This window comes from Diospyros lotus, chromosome 6 (assembly GCF_014633365.1).
Source record: "Diospyros lotus cultivar Yz01 chromosome 6, ASM1463336v1, whole genome shotgun sequence".
NCBI lineage: Eukaryota > Viridiplantae > Streptophyta > Magnoliopsida > Ericales > Ebenaceae > Diospyros > Diospyros lotus.
Window position 1 is genome coordinate 13395850 of NC_068343.1, and position 19054 is coordinate 13414903.

The window sequence follows — 19054 nt, forward strand, 5'->3', positions numbered from 1 at the left end:
GCACAACATTTTTATTTTAATAGTAAAAATGAGAAAATAGAAAAAGAACTAATTTTTATGATTTTAATATAATTTATTATTATAATAATAAAATGATATAGCACTAATCTAAATAATTTTAATGCAACTTAATGATAAAAGTGAAATGAATATTGATTTATATTTTATTTATACATGTTTGTTACTTTACGACATTAATTTATCTTTTTATTTATTTATTTAAAGTCTTTTAAATAGTTTTTAATTGATAAAAGTTTAAATTGTTTTAAAATTTATACTTTCAGGAATAAAATGGGAAGAAATAAAGAACATTTGTTTCATTATTTCAGTGTACTTTAATAGCTTTAATGTGATTTAATAAAAAATTATTTCAATAAGCAAAATAAAGAATAAAGGAGCAGAAAAGAACCGAGCCTGAAGCCTTGCCTTGGTGCGCATCCACCCCAAAACCCAGTTGGAAAGCGGATGAAAGCACTGCTCTCACCGTGCTCGCCGGCATAATTTTCCGGTGATGAGCTAACGTAGTCATTTTCTGCTACTTATGGGAACTGCAAGTTGAAATCCATTTCCATACTGACTAATTGAATTGGGTTTCTCTTTCAGAAATGGAGGAGGAAGAAGAAGACGATGCGGAGAATATTCTTGTTTCTCAAAAGGTGAATGTGGAGTTTCTTTCATTAGCTTAGCTCCATTGCTTGGGTAGCGGTAGCGTGAATGTCAGATGGTTTTTTGAGTTTGTGGTGTTCGTATACAATCATTTTGGGTTTATCTCTGGAGGTGATCACTGCATATTTTCATTAATTTCCTTGCACTTTGGTTGCAAACGTGTTGAGCAATGGATTTCTTGCAAATAGATTATGCATTTCTTTCAAAGGATGTCATTGGATAACTTGTTGAATTATTTATTATAGCTGTTGATTACCATTTGTTCTTTGGTGACTCCATAATCTTTATTTTCCCCTGGGACTTCAATTGCAAAGTAATTTTCTTCAGAGGCGTATTAAACGAGTGTGGTACCAATTTCATGCATTGCCATATAACAAGATTTTGTCACTAGGCATACCTTATCCTAACTAAGTGAGAATCAGTGGCAAGGCATTTGTAATGTCGATTAACTTCTAAACATCACATTGACTATAAAATCCATGCGAAAGAACAATGTGTTAAAATTTATGCAGGATGCCCTCCCTAATGCAACCCTCTAGCAAGGGAATAATGGGATAAAGTTCTAACATTTTCCTATTGAAAAGTTTCATGAGATGGTGGTGAATGAAGTTATGGAACTTTGATTGTTCATTTAATCAATAAGTGCAACTTATGTTGAGGCAGTTGGATTATGTGTATATAATAAGTAATTTATATCCTTCCAGAAGTTCATGGTTAAATTATTTAGCCTTATTGTAGAAGGAAATTACTCTTCCCATTAAGACAAATTAGCCGGCAGCATTTTGCATCAAACTCCTGGGCATTTAATGAATTTTTCTCTTCAATTTGATAATTCCAGCGATCGTTCTTCACAATTAAGTGTAAGACCCTGCATTTTTATGATTGACTTTTGTCAATCATAATTTTCCTTTGTCAAGTTCCTATTTTACATTCTTGCATAATTAGTAACTTGGTTTCATTTCAATTCAACATGTACTTAAAAAGCCTATGACTGCTTTTAACTCCATAAGATTCTACTACCAAACTCCAATTTTCATCTTACTTGACTCGTGATTCATTGTTCTATATAAATGTCATATTTTACTGTTCATTTATTCTGAATAATCAGATTCACTATTACTTAAGTAATTTTGTTACCTTCTGCCTAGTATATTTCTAATTTTTTGAAAATTTAGTTTGTATTTTTTCGATACGCAATTGTACTCATGGTGTGATTTGTCATGCAACTTCTTTGGCCTTTTGTGGGCTAGTCTGGTTTGCCACTACAGTCTAATACAGCTGTTTAGATATTTTACATCTTTGAAAAATTGTTCTTTTTATGGTCTTTCTGTCATGATGTGCCCGCTAACCGGCTGTTACTTCAGCCTTTCACCATATTAATTGTCCTCATGAGCTGTTTAATTCGTGTAGAAAATCTTCTGTCACTGGAACAGGTGTCCGTTTATTGATGGAATAACTCTAGAAGGCAAAGTTGTTGTCGGTTGCACAATGATACATTTGTGGTTCTTGGGTGAAATTTCAGCAAACTCGTGGCTTCATCTTCCGCTTTCTCAAAACACTTCTCAAATTTTCACTTGTCAATTAGACTTCACAGAGCAGATCCATCCTGGAGGATGAGCACTAAAATTACATGCAGTAGCTCCTCTTGGAGTAAAGAGCAGGACAAGGCATTTGAGATTGGCGTGGCGGTCTATCCCGAGGATTCTGTTGATCGATGGGGGAAGATTGCAGCAATGGTCCCTGGGAAAACAGTTTCGGAGATCAAACACCATTATTCTATTTTAGAAAAAGATATCAATGCCATTGATTCGGGTTATGTCCCTTTGCCTCACCATGTCTCTTCCTTTGAGGATTCAGCACATCATTCAGGCAATTCTGGTGTTCTTAGTCTTTTGGGCAATTCTGATGTTGTTAATCATTCAAACAATTCTGATGTTGTCAAAGTGGGGAGCCAAGGTAGACAAATGCAAATTAATTTCAGTGATGGAGGGAAATTGTTGCAATCAAATTGGGACCAGAACAAGGCAAAACCTTGGACCGAAGAGGAACACTGGTAAGGTTAAAGTGTCATGTTCTGGTAATATTTAGCAGATATTGTTAAGAGTTTTTTATCTAGCTATGTTAGCTTCTGGCAAGTCAAATACCTAGAGAATTGCACAGTTACTTGGTCCTCTTGTTTTTGTTCATTTTTTTCCCGAACATTTTTGTTCGAGTTTAAATGGGAAAGATTTATCTCTTTCTTCATATTGAAGTTCTTTTTATTGATCCTCCGGCCTTTGAAAAATTATCCTTGACGAAAGCCCCTTGTTTCCTTATTACTCAGTACTTAGATGGTCAGTGAACTGATAGGTACCTGGTGGCTGACATGCCTGCTCTGATAGAAACAAATTAATGTTATGAAAGGTACAATTTTTCAAGGAATCATATTTTAGCATGTAGTTAAAATATTTCTATATAGATATGCTACAGTGGACATTAACCTTTTTTTTTACCTAACTGATAAATGCATTGCTTTAGTTGTATCCTGTTGTTGTCAATAAATACCTAAAGCAAAAGAAGGATGATAAAAATTAGAGAATCAAGTGCAGTCCATTATATGGCTTCAGTAGGATATAACATAAATAATGGCTACTAGGGGGATGTAAATGGGTCCCAATTAACCCCATCTAAGGTGAAAACAGGTACAAATATGAGGTAGAGGTATAAGGCTCATTTGAAAATTTGTCAAAACAAGCATGTAAATGGGGTTAATTGCAGCCCCATTTACATCCCTACTGGCTACGCAATGTTCTTTTATGTTATGTGAAAATGTGTTCCCATTCTGATGGATCACTTCTTTGTAAATAACCAACTCTTAGTTCTACGGAGTCAGGTTAGAGATGATCAACAAATGTGGGGTAGATGGTATGTTTGCCATTTCTTTTTCTTTTTTATTTATCATCTTTGATGCAAGGAGGGAAATAACTTAGTAGTTTCAATTTATGTTGTTGAGGATTAGAAATTATTTGAATGACCTAAATAAGCTCCAAAATTTCACACATGAATTATAACCTTTAAATATGCCCCTAAAATTGTTGTAATTTATGATATAGGCAAATCCAATATCTTTGTAGATGGTCTGGAAATATGAAAGGCCTTGGGTTTGTTATCAACACTAGAATATCTTACTTATCAAAATAATACTAAAGATAGTCAATTCAAAGATATAGAATGGTAAAATAGCTGGACTGGATAATACCTAATAGAAGCATAGAAATACATGCAAGAAGATGATGTTTTGTGGTTAACAAAATTCATTAAATCGAGGACAATGCCTGACAAATGGAGTGCTTATCTGCAAGATCAAAGAATATATTCAAAATTATGGAAATTATAGAGGGATTAAGTTAATAAACCACGCTTTAAACTCTGGGAGAGAGTGATTGAGTAAATGATAAGAATAGAAACTAAGGTGCCTAAAAATGAATTTGGTTTCGTGCTTGGTAGTTGAACAACAAAAGCTATATACTTGCCTTAGTGCTTGATGGAAAGGTTTAAAGATAAACAAAAGAATTTGCATATGGTGTTTACTCAGATTTAGAAAAAGCTTGTGACAAAGTTCATAGAGCAGTCTTATAGAGGGTTTTAGAGAAGAAAAGAATCTGAATTGCTTATATATACAAATTATTAGATATACGCATGAATTAGAAAATTGTGTTAGGACATGCGGAGAAGATACTAGCCTTTTCATTTATAATTAGATTATATCAAGGAGTTACAATGAGTTCTTATCCCTTTTCCCTACTCATAGATGAACTCAATAAACTCATCTAAGCAAAAGTGCCTTGGTGTATGCTATCTGTAAATGAAATTGTCTTGATAGATGAGACAAAAGAAGGCGTGGATGCTAAGCTCGAGCTATGGGGGGATGCTTTATAATCTAAAAGCTTTAAGCTGAGCAAACAAAAAACAGATGTACAAAATGTAATTTCAGTAAATATTAAGTGCGGATGATGTTATGGTGGGACTTGAAGATCAATTAATTTTAAGAAAGATCAGTTTAGGTATCTTGGATAAATTGTCCAAAAAGATTGGAAAATTATTAGGGATGTTACTTATAGAATTAAGGTAGGATGGTTAAAATGGAAAAGTATGTCCAATGTGATGGTAAAATCCCATTAAGGTTGAAAAGAAAATTTGATTTGATCCTTACAAGACCAGTTTTCGTTTAAGGTGCAGAACATTGGACAATAGAGCATTAACATGTGCAAAATATGAGTGTAAAGGAGATGAGAATGTTATGGTGGATGTTTGTCCATACAAGAAATGATATAATTAATTCCATAAGGTTGGAGTGGCTCCCATGAAATAAGATGCATAAGATAAAATCGTGTGAGAGAAAGACCAATAGATGCTCTTGTGATGAGAGTTTATGGAATGAAACAATTTTTGATAAAAGAGGTAGAGCAAGAGAAGAAAAAGCTTAGTGGGAAACTCTTAGGCATGATATGCGTTATAGTTGCCTTGCAGAATATATGGGCACGGATAGAGATGTTGTGAGTTAGAATCCATATAGTTTGACCTCACCTAATGGGAATAAGACTTGATATGTTGTTGCTTATGAAGGCAGAAGCACTACTACTAGACTGTTTTTAGAATTTTGTACTCAATTCATAGGATTACTCATACATTACTGTAATTACAGAAAATAAAATTAAAATTTCAAGGTCTGAGGCATTCTTTGTCAAGTCCACCAGGACACCAAAAAGTGTTGTGCTTAGTTAACTGCTGCTTTGTGCAGCTTTACTTAACATTGTCACCATAGAAGTTACTGCAGCTGTTGTCCTATGGAAGAAACTAACTAGTGCATATTATGTTTCTCTTTTTTAGTGTTTAAAACAACTTAACTCACCTCAGTGAGCTTAATTTGCGCTACTTATGGGGAATCCTTTTCCTTCAGTACTTTTGTGCACTTCACTTATGTTCTATCGTCCTTGGTGATTGCACACAATTTGTGCCTATATTAGCTTATATTCATTTTTGTGTCATCTAATTGAGTAAAGTTAATTTCTCAGGCATTTCAATTCATTGTTTTTTACTATGACTGCTTACCATCATAAGTGTCTTCCCTCTTATTTGTATTTAGATCAGAAGCTAGATATACTTTAGCCTGAATTTCTCTCATGTGCTTCAAGAGTCCTAAATTCCATTTGTACCGAAGTTCCATATTTGTAATATCTTCCACCTGCTAGTTGGAATTTTTGTGTCTTTGTTGGAATCTGGTAGAGCCTGATCTATGGTACTTGGTGCAAAATTGCTCAAGTTAGATTTTAGGAAATTAATGGTGGGAATTAGGAAATCTCTGGAGGAAGATGATATGAGAGCTCTTAACATGCACTCACACCTACACCCAGGATCCTTACCCAAGCTCATTTATCACATCCACCCAGCACTACCGCCCAAATTCATTTATCAAGAGTGTTTACATTGCTTGTGCCCCAAAACTAAAATAACTACCTTCCGTCTAAGTTACTCCTAATCACCAAGTTCAGCGAGGATTTTTGTTTTATTGCATTCACATGTGTTACTATTGAACACTTCTCATCAATTCTGATGTAGAGTTTTGGGCCATTGGTATTGGAATTAACATGCTACACTTAATTTGTTTAATATCTGATGTATTGTGATATTGGATAGACTCCTATGTTTGCCAGAGCATGTATCTTCATATTAATAGCTGTTTTCAGTATCAAATTCTTACTTGGGAACAGATATTGTATTCACACATTCATCTGTTGGTCATTAAGTTGGTCCTCTCAGTTTTTCTAAGCTGTTTTGTCTTATGGGCTAGTAGCACATGTAAAATTTTTGGCAGATTTCTTTCATACTTGGTAAATTAGTGTTATTTAACTTAGATGTTATATTACAGAACTTCTCTCTCTCTCTCCCCCCCCCCCCCCCCCACCCCCCCCAAAAAAAGGTTATTTCTTCAGGGATTGGAGAAACATGGAAGAGGCGATTGGAAAAGCATATCCCAACACTTTGTGATATCCAGAACACCTAAACAGGTGGCCAGCCATGCACAGAAATATTTCATGCGCCAAATTTCGTTAAACAAAGAATCAAGGAATGCAAGCATCCGTGACAAAACCAATACTGATGGAGGAGAGACATCAACTCCAAGAAAATCAATCACAGGGGGATCCAGCATAAGTTCTGAGAAGGAAGCTTCCTCTGATGACATTAGTGCACTCGGTCCTCCTACTATTGACCAGTCCCATGGGACTGAGGCCCAGCTCCTTCCAGCAATTGAGCCTCCATCAAAGCTTCCTTCCCCAGAAAAGCAGCTTTCTGATTGCCCTTCCTCTGGTGATGTTAGCACATTTGTTCCTCCTACTACTGTCCAGTGTGTTGACAGTGACACTGAGCTCTTTCTAGCAGCTGACTTTCCATTAGAGCCTCCATGCCCAGAAGTGCAACTTTCTGATTGTCCTCCCCCTGGGGAGTTCATTTATGATACCAGAGTGCCAATCTTCAAATCCATCATAATTGAGGAGGCTTCCTCTGATGACATTAGGACATTTGCTCCTCCTCCTATTGTCGAGTCCATTGACAATCAGCTCCTTCCAGTAGTTCACTCCTCATTGAAGCTTCCATCCCCAGAAGGGCAGGTTTCTGATTGCCCTTCCCCTGTAGAGCTCATTTATGATCCCAGAGTGCCAGTTCTCGAATCCATCATAAGTGGGAAGGAAGCTTTCTCTGATGATATTAGCACATTTGTTCCTTCTATTGTTGTTGAGTCTGTTGCCACCAGGCTCCTTCCAGCAGTCAACCCTCCTCCATTGAAGCTTCCTTGCACCGAAGAGCGACTTCCTGATTGCCCTTCCCCTGTGGAGTTCATTTATGATACCAGAGCGCCAATTCCCGAATCATCACTGTTACCTGGTGCCCTTGCAAACTTGGATTCAGCACCTTATCTGTGGTATCTGGGCTGGAACTGATAGACTTGTGCTGCTTTCATCTCGAGCAGGTTCATCGGCACATCAGTGTTTTGTCCTTGTAATATGCTTGTAGTTCTTGAAATGCAGTTACTACCTCTCGTGGACAGCCTTGTGAGAGTAGCTAGGGTAATTTCTATAGTAAACCTGGCACCCCTTCTGAACCGCTTTCAAACGATGAACTTTGTTAATGCTTTCTACCTGTAGTTCCATCATATTGCAGAGCCTGTGCCTTAATTCGGAGGTTTCATATTTTCGCTGGTTTCACAGCTTAAATGAGTTTTTGAGTATGTGTTAAACAAGGCATGTTTCTTTGTTATTTTTCCTCCATGCTGTTGGATTGGATTGAGCAAGTGTTTATGGATATGAAATAAATTTGATGAATTACAAATTCACATATGCATGGGGTGATTCTTGGTCCCAGTGGTAAAGTTGCTTATTTGTAAGCAGCAGGTGATGGTTTTGAGTTGTAAAAAGAGCCTCTCTGCAACGCAGTGATAAGATTGTGTACAAAAATGACCCTCGAAACAGGAAGCGAAAACAGCCTTTTTTTATTATTCACACATGCATGTATAGATAAATATCATCTTGTTTGGTTACAAGGAATTTGGTATCCGGACTTCAGAGCATGCTCCTCTTTCTTCTTGCATGGGCATGGAGATTGCTGGAGGCCTCAGTTGCCTGAATAAATAATAACTATCTTCTCCAGGGCCATTTCTATTGCTGGATTAAGTGATATCTGTACTTCCCTGAGTTTTTTTAGTTGAGATTTTCCAGGAATTTGTTTAGAATGGAGTGAGAGGTGCATGCTTTCAGGCAGAAATTTCACGGAGAATGGAAAATGATGCGGCAACGACAGTTCTAATGGTTTAGGTAATATTTTAAAACTACGGATTGGGATTGGCAACCATCAGACATGTCATTTCTGTGTGTGTGTAGGAAGATAGTTTACAGACACTTCCCCTCTTGTCAGCTGATTAGAATTGGGAAGAAGATGCATAAGCTTTTAAGGAAAACTGATGATTTTTTTTTTCTCTTAATTTATTATTAATGTATTTGTTTTGATGATTTGTGCCTTAATGATTTACTCTTAAAATGAATTATCTTCCCGTTTGTTAAAATAAATAAAATAAAATTGTATGAAAATAAAATTAAAATATATTTTGGACTAAGATATAAAATGATTAGGGACTCATTTGACTGGGCGATTTGACATCTTATAAGTTGGTGGTAGGGTAGTTTTAAGCTACTCAACTTATTTATTAAAAACATTTGGCTTTAACTAAGAGCCTTTAAGTTCTTATTCCAACTTTTTAGAAAAGTTATCACTCACCAATTTTTAAGAAAAGCTGTTATTAAATAAGCTGGGTTGATCAAGTAAATGACTGTTCTACCCTTAATCTTTTGAATAATTTACAACCATTGTCATTTTTCTTTAACCTGTCTCCCGCCCGCCACTATCACCACAATCTTTTTTGCGCCCTTACTGTTCACCATCGCCCTTATCTTTTTCAACCATCGCCATTGCCCTCACTGTCCACCTTTGCCCCAACTTTTTTCTGCCATCGCCTATCGCCCCCAACGTTCGCCATCTTCCCATCTCGTCGCCCCATCGTCAGCCATCATCCCCACCATCGTTGTCCTCCCAATGATCTTCTATGTCTATATATATATAACAATGTGTATATATACATATATTAACATTAATTTTAACATGTATATACATATATATTGTATTAATATATTTTTAATTAATTCTAACATATATATACATTTATATAACAATAATTTATAATTAATTTTATTAAAAATAAATATTTCGTGCATTTTTTATATTATTCAATAATATGTCTATTTTCGTTTTTTTATCATATTTTGATAACTTATTAGCTATTTCAAACAAAACACATATTATTAATTAATAGCTTAAAAACATATTTTTCCAAACACATTATCAGGTTAAACACTACCTAATTTAAACGCTATAACCAGCTTAAACACTACCCAGTTTAAAAGCTTAAAAAAAAACGCATAGCCAAAATAAGCATAAGATAAGTTTGAGAAACATTTTAATATTTTAATCAAACTGTTTGTTAAATTTTTTGAAATGTATTTGAGAATACAATCTTAATTTTTTATTATTTGTAAAAATCAAGATAATTTTATCTGAAAGGAATGAGAGATAAATTTATTTGAAAAAACTCATGTGAGTTATTTTCCAATGAGATATCAAATAAATTTAACAAATATAATGGAAAATACATTTATCTGAAATATTTTTTATATTTTTCTTTTTTTAATCTATATCTTGATTAATAAATAATATCTTAAAATGTAAATTTTTTTAATTAAAAAGAGTTTCAATAAAGAATCCATTAATCAACATAGATCTTGGATTTTATTTGACATCATAGTTCATAAATTTATTTTTAAACCTTCTCATTATTTTTTTTTTCTCTAATGTTGTCAAAAGACAATAAAATTAAATTTCATAAATAAATTAGAAGATTTGAACTTAAAAATTATTTTTGATATATTCCATTTTGTTACTTAACTCAAAATTCTCAATTGCATGACAAGTGTCTAATAATTTTCTTCCATCCTAAAGTTTACTTTTATTTTGAAATGTTATTTAGACCCTTAATCATAATATTTTCATTGATGTTCGCGTATTAACATATTTTATATTCGTATTAATGTAACATAAAATATAACATATTAATACATGAAATCATAAAAAAAAAATTCATAACTAAATATTCAAATAGTATTTTTAATTTTTATTTTTAAACAATGAAAATTTTAACGTTGTTGAACTACTAGTCTCTCTTAACATTGTAATATGAACATGGAGAAGTCAAATCACCTGCCTTGCCTTGTGATCTGATCATATGCAAAGTCAAACTTGGGTTTGGTAATCAAACAACACCCATAGAATAGAATAGAAGCATCCATCATCTGCTTACAGATATGAAGCTTCCAAATGACATCGTATAGATTTTGCCTTCTCTTTCCTCTTATCTCTTTCTTTTTCTTTAATCCCACGTATTTGTTTTCTTTACTTTAATTAATCTTTTCCCAATATCATAATTAAGAAGTAAAATCTTTCATTTTTATCACTTTTTTATGATAATTTAACTACACTAACTGTTTTTTAAATTTGATTTGTGATTTTTTATTTATAAAAGAATATTATGAATCGTGATTTTTTACTTATAAAAAAGATCTTTTGGTTAAGGCACGCCAATGCCCATAAAAAGAAGACACATAAAATTTAATTTTTTTTATTCCTTCCATGAAAAGGAAGACAAAGTGATACAAAAAATGAATCTAACACGTTTTGAGGGTAAAATTAATAAATAAAAGGCTGAAAGAGTTGTTGAAGTGATTATACATTCAAAGGCTGATGTGGAAGGAGAACCAGTAGATAAAATAACAATAATGCCCTCACATCAGGAATTTGGTGTTTCATTTTTACTGTGATAAGAAAGGCTTCAAAATTTGACAATTGAAAACACGAGGGCTAGAAATGGTATTTAGCAAAAGAAGGAAAAAAAAAAGAAAGAGAAAACATGAGGGCTTGAAAGATTGAAGGGTCAAACAAGCCCCAGAAATTATTAAAGATTACGGCATTGACGCATGGGACAGAGCCCTAATATAAAACAGACTCCAAACGAAACCATCAACCTCCTAAACTAATACAGGTCAACAAAAGAAGCTACACATGACTTCTATAAAAGGGAAATCCGACCATGCATCTACTCTTCCAAACAAAACACCATCCTATTCTCATTGAAGCCTGTATTATATCAGACCAGGCTGTGGTGGAGAGGAAAGGGAAGAGCTTCTGCAATGGCTGATCACCAGCGAATCCATCCCGCCAACGATGTCGAGGCACCACAGGCGCCCACCGCTCCACTTGTTGCGCGTGGCTCCTCCAAGTCCGATAAAGGCGACCCGGTGGAGGAGCACCCACACCCACCATTTGGGCATGCCATTCCGCCAGCACCTTCAAAACCACCTAAGAAGAGAAGCTGCTGCTGTAAATGTTTGTGCTGGACGATATGTCTCCTCATTCTGTTTGTCATCATCATTGGCATTCTTGTTGGAATCTTCTTCTTAGTCTTCCGACCAAAGATACCCAAGTACTCGATAGATAGCCTTAGAACAACTCAATTCACTCTTAGCAATAACATGAGCTTGTATGCATCGTTCGATGTGAACATAACTTCCCGAAATCCTAACAAGAAGATAGGCATATACTATGAAGGTGGCAGCCATATAAAGGTTTATTACACGGGGATACAGCTTTGCCAAGGTTCTTTGCCAAAGTTCTACCAGGGTCACCGGAACACGACGGTGATCACTGTAACTATGACAGGACAAACACAGAATGCAACCGATATACTGCAGTCACTGCAGGCACAGCAGCAGACTGGAAGCATCCCATTGTATCTGAGGGCAAAGGTGCCAGTGAAGATCAAGCTTGGATCATTAAAGCTACCGAAATGGAAGTTCTCAGCTAGGTGCAACCTGGTGGTGGACAGCTTAGATGCTGATAATACTATTAGGATAAGGAGTAGCAGTTGTAAGTTCAGGCTTAGGCTCTGAATTACTTTCTGTCCTGTCCAAACATCATTTATCACTGCTTCTATTATTTGATTACTATTGTTGATTTCCCCCCGCCCCCTTTTTCTTGTATAATACAAATGGAGGATGGTGGTTGATTTTTCTCCTCCACCTATTTTTTTGATACATGAATAATGAACACATTTTTACGCCCTATTAAGGCAATTCACTCTAGTTTTGTTCTTGGCATTCATGAACATTTTACCTATAAAGCTATTTATATCTGTGAACATATATATGCAAATATATATATCTTTATCTATAAATATGAATATAAGATGTTTTCCAATTAATAATTGACAATTGACCCCTCTGATAACCATAGTTTATTTGGGGCCGTACACAACCACATAAAGTGGGCTGAAATCTATAGGTGCTTAAGGATGAGGTGCAAAGGAGGAAATGCTTCCAGTGGGCACCTAGATACCTATGGCCCATGTGATATCTGGTTTAAATAGTGATAGGATTAAGTTGTGGGATAAAATACCGATGAGAGTAAATAGTTCTGTCCCATGTTTGGCATCCTAAGTTTTAAAAAGGTATAAAATTAATCCTATTCCATGTTTGGTATAGTAAATCTTGAATGAGTTATAGCTCAACATTAACTGCTAAATGACTATCAACATTTTCCCTAATATAAAAACCTTGAATGAGGGGCTTTCTTGTTAATTCGGTTCAGAATTTTAATCCCAGATAAGTGGGATAAAATTATACCTGATGGGACTTGGTATCACACTGCTTTGGGATAAATTAAGACAGGGATTATTTAATCCAAACTCTCTTGAGATTCCAAATGTGGTTCTACCGTGTTAGATGCTAATAGCCACACACTTATCCACATACTGGAATGGGTTTCTAATGATGATTTTGAGCATGGTAAGGAGGGATATTTCAGGGAGTTAACAACTAAGGAAAGATCCTAAGATTCCTGAATATTTATGAGAAGGTTGCAAATCTAAAGGGGCAATGTCTATTAGCAAGCACTTGGTTATGAAGATATATATACTTCTTTTCACCACATCTTGCTGCCCTGTTATGGGTGCAATCCCTCCAAAACAAGATGCACATGGTTGATACAATCCTCGTCTTTTTTGGGTATACAAGCAATTTGCTTGGAATCCCCGCAGGAGTTCAATGATCTGGTTGGCGCTTAGTTTCAATTGGATGGCCAATTCCTTGGTTCATGCTTAATTCAGGGACCACCGTGTGGCATGAAAAGGGGTGATCAAGATCAACCATCATGCTTTTTTCTAATGGCTGGAGGCAGACTATGACAAGTGGTCAATAACAGCACTGTAAACATAAGGTAATTGTATATTATAATTCTTGAGCAAGAGAACTCCACCTATGGATTCAATATTGAGGGTATTTATCATTTTCTAATGGCTGGAGGCAGACTATGATGAGCTGACAAGAGAAGAGTTGCATCAGTGTAAAATTTATTGGAACTTTCATTATGAATTTAGACAAAAATATTGGAGAGGTAGAATTCATGTGGCCAACCCCACTTAGTGGGATTTAGCTTTGTGATAAGAATGAATCTTGGGCAACCAACAGTGGCAACATGCCATCAACTAGATAAGCCTCTCAGTTTGGCCATGAAGGTTGATTCATTTATAACTATCCAACATCTATAGCAATGCCCATTTTCTAAGAAACATTGGTATGGATATGAGTATGGACGCACAAAACATGACATTTTGAAAAAATAAAGACATGAATACAATGGGGATATGACCCAAAAAAGAAAGTATTTTTAAATTTTCTATTAGTAGTGTTTATGAACATAATAGCTAAAAAGCACTGAAAATATTGTAAAGATACAACTAATCTATAATTAATATATACCCTTCAGTTTATAGCATGTAAAATCAATTAAAAAAATGTTACTAATCCATAACAAAGATACCACTAAATTCACAATAGTGACAATATAAACATTATTCAACATATAAAAAAGGTAGCTATTTTTGTTAGAGATGTAATTAGGTTCAAATATTTTTTTTTGTTATTTTAAGAGTATGTTTAGCAGAAGAAACTAAAAAAATTTATTAAAAATTCCATCATGTCTGTCATGTGCTTTGTCATGTGCCCAACTCATAGGCATTGCATGTGCCAAATGTGTCTGAAAATGAAAGTAATAAAATGTTAAGAAACATTTCATTTGACTTGTAGGACAAGTATCATGATATGTGTCTGAGGAGTATCTATGTTGGTTTGGCAGCATACTCAAGCATGGCACCTAAAAGAAGTATCTGGGCTTACAGTCATATTTCTAGTGCAATGTTGGTTTGGCAGCTATCAAAAACGCCTGGATGAGAGAGAATGAATTTACATTTTTGCTACATGTTGAAGATTGTTGGAGATTTCTTAGGATTTATTCATAAATATCTCCTTTCCTACATATCACCTTCCCTAAATATGTCCTTTCCTAAACATGTCGAAGTTTGATTTCCGTTCCTGTTTTAGGAAATAGGAGATTAACTGTTTTTCTTTCTTTCTTTCCCTTTTGTACATTTTCTTTCCTTTCTTTTTTGTATATCTTGTCTAGTATACATTGTAAAGCATATACTCATCTCAATATAGAAGAATCATTTATTTCTTCACTACTTTATGGAGGTGTCACCCTCAACATACTAGTAATGCCACCTTTCAAATGTCAAAGTTCATTACCAAACTCTAAGCTCTTATAATATTTAGATGTTTTGATGCCTTTATAATTTGCATATATGTGTATATGTATCTTTAGATGAAAAGTTTTAAGTTGGTGGCGGTCAACAGCATTAAAACTAACACACCATTTGAATAAGCTACTTTTTGCAAGCCACCCTATAGTAAATATGATACAGTCACATGCCTGTCGGTTATGTACCATAATGTGATAACAGCTCCATCCCTGCTATCTTTAAGCATGGATCATTCTTGTACACAGCTTTATCTTTGCTTTGCAAAGAGGCTACTTCCATAACTTGAACCCATGACCTCCAAATATATGAAAGGGTAGAAAAAGAAAAACATCAACTATTCCAGAGTTCAGCTCATCAAAGTTTGTCTAGAAACTGAAATCAACAAAATGTGGTAGGTTAGTTGTTTTCATCATTTGACATTTCCTAGCTTGTTAAATCAAGAGGATAAAAAATATTGGAAATAAAAAAAGAGATTTGTTTTAGTTATAGACTACAGAGGCATCTAGTCATTTGTTAATCACGAATCATTACACTAGATGTATAGTTGCTTAGTATTTTACAGATATTCCAATAATTTTGTATTCGCTAAAATTGACTTCACACAGATTCACCCCTATAACACAACAAAATAATGTTCACACCACGTTCTTCATCAATAGATAACAGGCTTAAATGGATGAGCTCTTAGTTTTGACAAATTCAAGCTTGGCATCCTTCATCCACAAACACATAAAGATTAAGTACAACAAAATCAGTTGTGGAAACGACCTCTTTGCAAAGTAAGTGTAAGGACGCGTTAAAAACGAACGTCTCCCAATCCTTGAAAAGCAGGGAGTGTGCACTCGGGACACTGTTTTTACTTTTTGACTGGTAACAATGAAATTTAAATCTGCAGTGAAAAATATAAATGATAATTAACAACAAATAGCAATCAGGAAATGAAGAGCAACCCATGCATGTTGCCACCTCTTGTGAGGTATGGCATAATACAAGTTGTCAGACACCTCCCTGCAAATAAAAATGAAGGTTAACACTAATTTCTACATGAATTATTAGATGTTAAAAGGGGAAGAAGATTCTAAATTTCATGATTGGAATCCTGAAACATTAAGCAAACAATGCAGATCAGCAAACAGAAAATGGTACAATGGATAGCAAACATAAATACAACTAGAGAGAGAGAGGAGGCGGGGGAGAGGAGAACAAACACACAAACTTACGTGTACGCGTGCAAAGACTTGAAGAAAGAAAAGAAGCAATTTTGAAATCAACCAATATGTAAATGAGAATATTTTTGTATTATTGTAGTCTAGACCAGAGTAATCAGGATATTAAATAGATGTCAAATTGTGAAGTACCAGTCAATAATTCATTGGTTCAAGAGGAACAACAACAACATATTGTCACGACTTAGCTAGTATTTTTATTTTTAATCTTTGCAGATTGTATTATTTTGCAGAAAGAACAATTAATAAAAAAAAGAGGTAGAGATAAATAGTGTTCTAAAATGCGCTAGGCCTAGTCGGGCGCCAGACTGGGGCCTAGCGCCTAGGCAGGGCCTAGGGGGCTTAGGAAAACTGTGGTTTTTTTATTTTTTTTAACTTTGTGATGTGACTTGATGTTATTTTCAATTAAATCAAAGTTGAAATAGGCATGAAAAAATATATATATCTAACATATAAATAGAAATAGAAAAATATATATATCTAATATATTTAACATATAAATAGAAAAAATATATATATATATCTAACATGTAAATTGACAATAAAATTAAATAACATAATAAACCTAACAAGCAAACACCCAACAATGCGTGCGAGAGAGAGAGGGATGGGAAGTGGAAGCAGAAGTAGAGATGGAGCTTGACGGCGTAGAGGCGGTGAGGAGGTCGCGATGGAGCTGGAGGCGGCGGCGGCCTTGGGCTGAGATGGAGCTTGATAGTCGGCAGTAGTGTGCGCAAGAGAAAAAGGGAAATCGACAAGAGAGATAAGAGGTAACGGGTAAGGGGAAACAAAAACCCTAATAATCAATTTATATAAAATGGATTAGGCGGCCCAGGCGACCGATTAAGCCATAATCGGCTAGGCGGTTCATGCGGGTAGGCGGCTGCCTAGGAGCCGCCCGGTACCGATTAGCCGGGCCGGCGCCTAAGGGGGCCAATTAGGCCACAATCGCGGCGACCAGTGTTTGCATAGTGCCTTGGGGCCACCTAAGCTGAGTTTTAGTTCACTGGAGGCAGACCCAAGAAGACTTTGAGAGAGACATTAAAATTTGATATGAAGTGTATGGATCTAAATGAAGATATGACAAAAGACAAAAATACATGGAAGTCTAGAATTCATGTAGCCGACCTCACATAGTGGGATAAAGGCTGGATATGTTGTTGTCGTATTATTTTGCAGAAAAGTTAGTTATTGCCTTTATTCTTAGATTATTGTCAGTTATGAAGTAATTTAGGAGCAGTTACCTGTAATGGAGTGATAACTGATGTGGATAGCTTTATATAAGCTATACCCACATGGCGAGTATCATTGTGTTGTTATGAATTAAAAGATCTCCCTTTTTCTCTGCAATTCTCCCTTACTTTCTCTCAGTCTCTCTTTGTTTCTCCTTCATTTCTCTCTCACTTTCTCCTTTATTTTGCTCTCTGTTTCTTCCTCATTCTGTTTATTTCTCCCCCATTTCTATCTCTGTCTCCTACTCTTTCGATTATATCTTAGAAGTAAACCTAGTCAGGATCGGGTTCCTAGCACATATAGGGGCTTAATCCCACTAAGTGGGAATTGGTCCAACAGGTAATAACATAAATTGGAGATAGAAAATGTTATGGAGCAGAAGCTCAGCACCATTACTACAACAGAAAGAGTTAAGCTCAAGCCCTTGTTACCTCAATCATATAAAATTCTAAGATCCTACAAGTTTTAACAACACAAGGCGAAAGTAAGTGCAAGTTCATATGACCCAAGGAAACTGAAACAAACAAGATTTACTCTGAAATTGAAGTGGCACTGCTCAATTGTGACCATAGAGCAATTCAATCATGTTGAGATTTTCACTTAACTGATTCACTTGATTGAACTTTGGGAAAGGATATTTGAACAAAAGTTAAGGAGAGAAACCAAGGTCTTTGAAGAAACTAATTAGGTTTTAGTCCTAATAGGTTAACAATGGCATTCATTGTTAAAGTGTTGTCTCGAGTACATGATAAGAAGATCAGTTATATCAGTGTATTTGAGGGCCAATGAAGCATTAAATAGATGTTTATATCCCAATCGTGTAATTAGTGATAGTTGAGGGGTTAAACTGTAAATATTTAATAGTCTTTATTGGGATATCTGCCCTACTCTATAAATAGAGGGCAAGGGGTGTGTGCGCAGTAGTTTTTTCTTATTCTATGGTTTGTGAGTGCTGATTGTTTCTGAGAGAAAGGCTAGGTGTTGTTAGCTTTGTAACCTTGGGAGGGAAAACAATTGGGGTGCTTGGGAATAGAAGAGAGAGAAGGGCTACTGCTATACTGATCGAATTCTGGTAAATAAAGACTGCTCTCGGGAGGTTTTAGAGGCTAAACGTAGTACCATTCATGTGGCATGAACCAGGATAAAATTTGGTCTCCTCATATGGTTTGCATGTTTCATTTCTTGTTTTGTTCGTGATTAATTTCTGTTCTTTAGTATATGTTTGTGTTGTGGTGTGTTGGCCGGTGAGTTATGAGTGATTGTAAAGGATATTTGATCGATTTCTTGAGAGGATTAAAGGCTACCAGTGCTCCCAATTTATAACATTCATAAACTTGGAAAAAGATTATGACATGGTCCCAAAGAAGTCTAGTGTAAGTTCCTAAAAAAATGGGTTCTGATTGCTTCTATACTGGCTATTAAGGACATATATCATCATGTAGAAATGTGTGTCAGAATTATGGAAGGAGATACTAAGACTTTTCCACTTAACATTGGGTTATATCAAGGATTTACATTGAGCCCTTGCCTCTTTGCTCTTGCGATGGATGAACTCACAAAATACATCAAAGAAGAATTGTTTTGGTGTATGTTACATTCAAATGATATTGTTCTGGCAGATGAAGCAAAAGAAGAC

The 19054-nt window shown here is 35.2% G+C and overlaps 2 protein-coding genes across 3 annotated transcripts; both read left to right on the forward strand.

Moving 5' to 3' along the window:
• The first annotated feature begins 258 nt into the window (after window positions 1-258).
• On the forward strand, window positions 259-7966 carry LOC127803023 (uncharacterized). Of its 2 annotated transcripts, none has more exons than XM_052339014.1 (4): window positions 259-508; window positions 604-656; window positions 2077-2719; window positions 6626-7966. In XM_052339014.1, exons 3-4 carry the CDS (start codon window positions 2280-2282, stop codon window positions 7644-7646), a joined length of 1461 nt encoding a protein of 486 aa, XP_052194974.1. In that variant the 5' UTR covers window positions 259-508; window positions 604-656; window positions 2077-2279; the 3' UTR covers window positions 7647-7966. The 2 variants fall into 2 exon arrangements, with proteins under 2 accessions (XP_052194974.1, XP_052194976.1); XM_052339016.1 differs by having other exon boundaries at window positions 2100-2719.
• A 3397-nt stretch (window positions 7967-11363) lies between these two features.
• Window positions 11364-12453, forward strand: LOC127803714 (NDR1/HIN1-like protein 6). Its single transcript, XM_052340150.1, has one exon. It carries the CDS (start codon window positions 11496-11498, stop codon window positions 12252-12254), a length of 759 nt encoding a protein of 252 aa, XP_052196110.1. The 5' UTR covers window positions 11364-11495; the 3' UTR covers window positions 12255-12453.
• Window positions 12454-19054: the final 6601 nt, after the last annotated feature.